General features: G+C 40.3%; 1 protein-coding gene and 1 pseudogene across 1 annotated transcript; both read right to left on the bottom strand.

Moving 5' to 3' along the window:
• Positions 1 to 471: 471 nt before the first annotated feature.
• Positions 472 to 1,086, bottom strand: LOC147510545 (F-box/kelch-repeat protein At1g55270 pseudogene; annotated as a pseudogene).
• A 3,163-nt stretch (positions 1,087 to 4,249) lies between these two features.
• Positions 4,250 to 7,019, bottom strand: LOC147510544 (F-box/kelch-repeat protein At1g55270-like). The gene is made up of 2 exons (XM_086602487.1): positions 6,449 to 7,019; positions 4,250 to 5,847 (listed from the first exon to the last, which is right to left on the bottom strand). Exons 1-2 carry the CDS (start codon positions 6,473 to 6,475, stop codon positions 4,582 to 4,584), a joined length of 1,293 nt encoding a protein of 430 aa, XP_086458613.1. The 5' UTR covers positions 6,476 to 7,019; the 3' UTR covers positions 4,250 to 4,581.
• Positions 7,020 to 7,257: the final 238 nt, after the last annotated feature.

Here is a 7,257-nt window from a genome sequence, read left to right as displayed (position 1 = left end):
TGCTTGTTTGGGTCGCCCGACGTACTTAATGCTCAAAATGTCGATGTACTTCATGCTGTTAGTCACCTGCTTGTACTGTTTTCTCAAGGTGAGCATCTTTTAACACCTTCCCTTACCCCCATTGGCTTGCTCCCTAACTAATATTTGATATACAAAAGGGAAAAACAAAAGACTGATAAGCCAATTTACATACATTGAAATTTAAACACCAATGCCCCGAGCTAATAATTCAAGAACCAGCAATTGGCCTTTTGCAACTGTTTTCTGTAGAGAGTACTTCAATTTTCCAAGACAGATTGGATATAAGCATCTTTCAAAATATATAGTGGGGAGTGTACACAACGCTGATCAAGTATCTGTTGAAGTGCAGAAATTACAAGGCTTCGTATGAATGAAAAATTGCCAGTAGAGAAGGCGCTATTCCCATTTCACACTTAATATTGAGCTGATGTATGCCAACCGAACAAAAAAACCTTTTATGTAGTGTGTCAGTAGGCCGTTTAAGCTTGAAGAACCTGACAATGAAGAATGTGACACTTCAAGCGGTTACGACCAGCAAAACTTGACAAGAGATTCGCGACAAAATTTTTGAACTGCCCCTTTCCAGCAATAGTCTCCCACAGCTGGTCAGCTATGACCTCCCCTGCATTATCAGACTTAGAGACATCCACCATAGTTATGCTCATGTTATTACGAATGATACAAAGTTTCCCATTCAAAGGGAGAAGTGTTGTTACCTCCAATGCCCGGGAACTACCCATGTGCAGCTTGCCATCAATGTGCTTGCTCCAAGAATCAGTATCCGAGTTGTAGATCCTCAGCTTGCACCCATCCTTGCAGTCCAACGCATATAGATGACCATCCAAGAAAGCACTTGAATTCTGCCACCGAGACACCATTCCGTTAGACACAGGATACCAGATGTCATTCTCTGGGTGGTACACTTCACTCGGGACCTGACGGTGAGAACCAAGGCCTTTCAAGAACCACCTCCCATTATAGACAACCCCAATGAATGGTACCATTGAAGGTTTGAACATATCCTTCCATAGAAAGACTGATCATTCCAGACGTTAATAACAGCTTCCAGGCAAATTTTTCACAATTAAACAAAGATCTCGCAACCAGTTTTTTCATGTAACCAAGATGTTGTGACAAACTGTTTAAACATTTGCTGAGTAAAAGTTGTGATGGTAATTAGATGCGAGTCAAACTTATGGACATTTCCCAATCTACATTTTTGTTGACATGTTATTACGATTTGAAGATATACAATGAACATTGCTTAACTATTTTTTGATAAAATGTTGGTTAACTGTAGTAATGCATACATAAAGGAAAGACATATAATAACTTGAAAAAAATTAATCATAGAAAAAAATCTAAGATCTTATTCTTCAATCAACAAAACATTGAACCCTTTCATGTTATAATATAAACATGTTTTTGTACATTTCCTTGTTACAAGTAAATAGCGTTTAGGAAAAATTCGGCATCAACATATCGTGTAATAATGTCGAATCAACGTTGCTGTTGCCGCCAAGCATATTAACAGGTTGAGGATCCTCTTCGAACAAAAGTTCACTGAAGTCCATAAGCATATTAACAGGTTGAGGATCCTGTTCGAGCGCTGGAAGTTCACTGAGGTGCATAGAATTCCAATCAAGGTCTTCACAAAATATTGAAGGATCATAGGCGTCATCGAGCATATCACTGGGCTCAGGAGCCTCTTGAGACGCAAAATTTTCATCGCCAGCTTGTTGCATAAGTCCGCCATCCAATGGCACTGCGACCACTCCTGAAGTTGATCCTAATGAGCCGTCTGCCAGATATGACTTCACAGAGTCTAGGCTCGCCATAGGCATATGTAACGATGGTACAGAATTACGGTTAAGCTCCACATTTGGCATACTTGAAGTTAAGACCTGATTGTGGTCTTGTTGCAACAAATTTCCATCAAAATTTTGTTGACAATCCTCTTGAGACGCTTGACTTGCTTTCAAGTAGACAGACTCCCAATCGATGTCATTATCTAATAATGAATCAAGGTTATTAGACGTATCATTGGGCTGAGGAGCCTCTTGAGACGCGTTCTTTCCAAGGCCGGGTTGTTGCATAGGCATACCGGACATACATGACGCTGAAAACTGATTATGGTCTTGTTGCAACAAATTCCCATAACTGTTTGTGGGGCTTGTTGTTACTCCCTCATTGAAAGCTGATGTTGTTGAAGGGGACATTGGTACAGACGCCAATGCTGTAGTTGTCCTGGGACGTTTTTCTCTTGGTTGGTATTCATCATTCTCCTCTAGTCCTTTGGAAGAAACAAAGGCACATGAACTTGAAGATGCGCGGTTATCGCTCCTTCCCTTGCTGATCCTACAAAGAGCGAAAACGTCTTTGCCAGGTGGATATTCTTTCAAAGTGTACTCATGCATTACCCAACTTTCTTTCTTACCATTCACTACGAACCTTGCTTTCTCACCTTTTGGCGTAAAACTCAGATTTTTCCAATGTCCTATTTCTACAGATTTATCATTAGGGTCATAAATCGCCGGGAATTTGCATCCTCCCTCTGATTTGCCATTGTATTGTGCCGTCCACGTTCCTTTTCCACGGACGGTTCTATCCATTCTCACTCCATGACCAAATTTCTTCTTGAAGACTGTAAAAAAATATAACTCTGTCGCCGTAGTCCCATTGAATATTTCCGTTGGCGATTCACTAAAGATCACGTTCCACAATGATGTTCTTCATTATCCCTTGTGGACCTTCTCCATAGACTTTCTCCAATAGGTAACATATGAGATCGATGTCGCTAGGAACAAAACGAAATCCCACGGGGATCATCTTTACTTGTAAACAAAATATCACTTTTTTTCTATACTAGCAAACAACTCTGACTTCTTCTTTTATAATTTGCCTTCAACCTAATGAGTTTTGATTGTACTTAAACCTAGCTATATCTTGTAGAGGCTTTTGTGAGAAAGTATATAAACTGGTCGTATATTTATAGACGTACGTACACTTGGTGGGGTGGTGATGTCGGCATTTCTACATCATGTCCTAGTTAGAAGAGGTATCGGAGAAGAGTACGTTAGTTTGTACTTCTGTAAGCTATTGTTTTCTCCAAGCAATTACCATTGGCCGTTTGATCTCCATGTCAATCGGTGACTAATCTTTTCTAGTGATTCCGAAATGTGTTGGTGTCCTTTTATCCATCCGATTAGTTTCTCATCATTATATTGATGTCCTCTTCATCCATTTGATCAAGTCTCTCAACACTAATATTGATCGAACTCCTAATCAAAATCATATAACGAGTATTTTCCCAAAAAACTCTTATTCTCCAAGCGAAAAATAAGGATTGTTCTGCTTAATTTCTATGCAACATCCATTTCACGTACTTCTCCAATTCGGACTCAAAACTTAATTTCTTTGCTGCCAAGTTACCTTGGAAAATCGGCAGAGTGAGTTCTACATGGGGGGCATGGTGAGTTAAAGTTACTACTTTCTAGTCCGTATTCCGATTTCTTAAGACTTTTTCTCTGTTTCTTTCTTTTGTATCGTCGTTTATCCTTTGATAGAATTTTGTGCAGCTATCTATATGCTTTAATTCTTGCAGTCTGAATATGGTTTAAGCTATAAGATTCTGAACCAAGCGTGTTTTATGAACTGATCAAAATGGTTCCCCTAGTTGTATCTGACAGGAATCGGGAAGGCACCATAAGAACCTGTCTAAACAGCAAGGTAGTGTTTGAGCGGTAATACGTACAGTGCTTTTAAGTTCTAACTCGATGCATCTGATCTTTTATGGATAACTCGTTTCTTTGCTTAAAAAATGTTGGATAACTCGTTAAGCGTCATAAAGGAAAGGGACACTTAACATCAATATCTTTTATATCAATTTAGAACATGGCATAAAATCGTAGACGCAGAAAGGGTTCGGTGGTTGAAAGGTAAGAGAGGGGTTTAAGTCTAGGTTTGGATCGGACGACGAGAAGGATGAGGAAGAGGGACTTTATGCAATAGGTTCTTGGTTTGTCCTTGACAGTTCGTGAATTTTAGTGGTGCTCCGCTGCTTGTATGGGTCGCCCAGCGGTATTGCGTAATTACGGTCGATGTGCCTCATGCTCCTATCACCTGCTTGTACTGTTTTCTCAAGGCGAGCATCTCTAACACCTTCCCTTACCCCATTGGCTTGCTATATTTAGGGAGAAAATAAAAATAGTAAAAAGGAAAACCAAAAGACGGAGAAGCCAATTTACATACATTTTAAACTTTAAACACCAATGCACTAAGCTAATAATACAAGAACCAGCAATTGGCCTTTTGCAACTGTTTGCTGTAGAGAGTACTTCAATTTTCTAAGACAGATTGGATATAAGCATCTTTCAAAATATAGAGTGGGGAGTGTACATAACGCTGATCAAGTATCTGTTGAAGTGCAGAAATTACAAGGCTTCAAATGAATGAAAAGTTGCCAGTAGAGCAGAAGCTATTCCCGTTCCACACTTAATATTGAGCTGATGCATGCAAACCGAACAGAATAACCTTTTATGTAGTGTGTCAGTTGGTAGTTTAAGCTTGAAGAACCTGACAATGAAGAATGTGACACTTCAAGCGGTTACGACCAGCAAAACTTGACCAGAGATTCGCAACAAAATTTTTGAACTGCCCCTTTCCAGCAATAGTCTCCCACAGCTGGTCAGCTATGACCTCCCCTGCATTATCAGACTTAGAGACATCCACCATAGTTATGCTCATGTTATTACGAATGATACAAAGTTTCCCATTCAAAGGGAGAAGTGTTGTTGCCTCCAATGCCCGGGAACTACCCATGTGCAGCTTGCTATCAATGTGCTTGCTCCAAGAATCTGTATCCGAGTTGTAGATCCTCAGCTTGCACCCATCCTTGCAGTCCAAAGCATATAGATGGCCATCCAAGAAAGCACTTGGATTCCGCCACCCAGACACCATTCCATTAGACACAGGATACCAGACGTCATTCTCCGGGTGGTACACTTCACTCAGGACCTGACGGTGAGAACCAAGGCCTTTCAAGAACCACCTCCCATTATAGACAACCCCAATGAATGGTACCATTGAAGTGCCCATATCTGCAACAAAGGACCACCTATTCTTGTTTGGGTCATAGACTTCTGCTGATCTCAAGAACCGATGGACCCCCTCGCTCTCCCCTCCAGCTACATATAAGCAGTTGTTCATGACACATGCACCAAAGAAATGCCGTCGTCGCAGCATATCTGGAGCTCGATGCCATTTATTTGTTCGTGCGCTGTAAAAGATGACTCGTCTCATTGATCCTTTGAGAGGGTCCTTGTTCTTGCCTCCAAACAAGTAGAGGTGACAGCCGCTAAGCACGGCACACCCAAATCCAAGGGCTTCTGAATACTCCTTTGGGACAGGAGGGAGGGGCAGCCAAAGCTGGTATACCGGGTCAAAGGCATGCCACGAAATCTTCCCATCACGGTCCCTTTTTATGACGTAGATCCATTCCTCTGCAATCCCAAGACTCTTACGGAGGGAATAAAAGAAGTTACCTACCAACAGACGGTACCATCTCTTACAGACCAGCCGAAGCTTCCGGTGTTCAACCCGTGGAACTCTGATCAAGCAGGCAATTGCAATGTCATCAGGTAGACCAGGGAGGAGTGGAGATTGGCTTCGACTTCTATCATCACGCCCTGCCCTGTGCTTGGAGGGATGAATTGATGGTTTTATGTCTGGCTGAAGGCAAAGTTTCGTTCCAGGGACAAATCTTTTTGCCCCAGCAACTGTTTTCAGGCCTCCATCCACTCTACAGAAACATGCAGTTGTATCTACCTGAAAGTTGTCTTTTGTTTCAGAAAAGCAGCATTTGACATGACAAACATTGTAGGATACCAATTCAGCTTATAAAATTAAATCCACAACGGCGTTTTGCATAGCTAACTTGTTTCCTTAGACATATAATTATCCATATCAGAGTTTCTAACTTTTCTTCAAAGTTCGATAATAAGCTTAAATGTTAGAAGGTAAAAGGTATAGGAAAAGCAAAACAAAAGCCAGAAAGTACTTAGACAATGAGACCCAATCAGGACAATCAGACCAGCAGTGCAGTAGAATATCCAAGTAGACAGAAACAGTAAATTATGCTTGTTTCTGAAACTTTTCTAACTTTTATCTCAATCATCACAACAAGATAGGCAATGCATTATTCTAACAGTGTGGAAGCCTTTAACTACACAACACCCTCTTCAAGCTCCATCATCAATAGTACACCTCACATTTTGATGTATGCTAATTAGAGATTTAGAGGTAATTAAACTTCTAGGTAAGCCATAAAAACATAACAAGCAGATAAAAGACTGTCCAATGAATGAAACAACATATACAAACCATAAACAAAATCAAAGTAGAACAAATAGGCCATAAATGTGCTTACAAGTGCAGGTTGGATCCCTCTTTCCATGTTGTATGCTCAAAAGTATTGGCTTACAGACTTGAGTTTGAGTACCTCCTCATCTCCAACATCACAAATCTCTTACCAAGTTGTGAACAATACCAATATTTCTATTATGACCAGCTGATCAAGTATTAACAATGACATGCATTTGGAATCACAAACCCATCTCAGAGAAGCCCACCACAATGAGATCTAAAACCAAGCACCAAAGATCTCTCTTTAATAGTCAACCTCACTTTGTCACTTACCCAACATTGATGTATAACAATCTTCAAAATCAAGAACTAGCCCAACAATATCCACCACCCAAATAAAGCAAAAAAGGTAAAAAACAAAATGCAATTAAAGCAAGCACTTGAGAGAGAGAGAGAGTTAGAAATACCAATTAGGCCATTTGTAGAAAAGGGGGCCCTCAACGCACTAATGCAATGCAACCAAACTTACTAGAAAGGGAACAAACAGAAGAGAAGAAATTTCAAATGGAAGAGAAAGAGACCCAACATTAATAAAGAGAAGCTAAACCCAAGAGAAGGAAAGATAGAGACTTTAGCCAGCCATGAACAGACAAAATGGTGAGTGTTTGTTGTTATGTAATAATAAACTCCCCATTTTCTTATTACTTTTTTTTTTTTTTTTTTCTTTTTGTCCGGCAAAAAAAAAAAGCCAGCCATGAACAGACAAAATGGAAGCCATGAAGAGAAGTGAACTGGGGTGGTGAGTGTTGGAGTGTTCATCCATTTTGGGAAAATGGTTGATGGACAAAGACCCACCAAGGACAAACTCTATCT

Source organism: Coptis chinensis, chromosome 3, assembly GCF_015680905.1.
Source record: "Coptis chinensis isolate HL-2020 chromosome 3, ASM1568090v1, whole genome shotgun sequence".
Taxonomy (NCBI): domain Eukaryota; kingdom Viridiplantae; phylum Streptophyta; class Magnoliopsida; order Ranunculales; family Ranunculaceae; genus Coptis; species Coptis chinensis.
The sequence above is the reverse complement of the archived record's forward strand: the minus strand, read 5'-3'. Positions and strand labels throughout refer to the sequence as shown.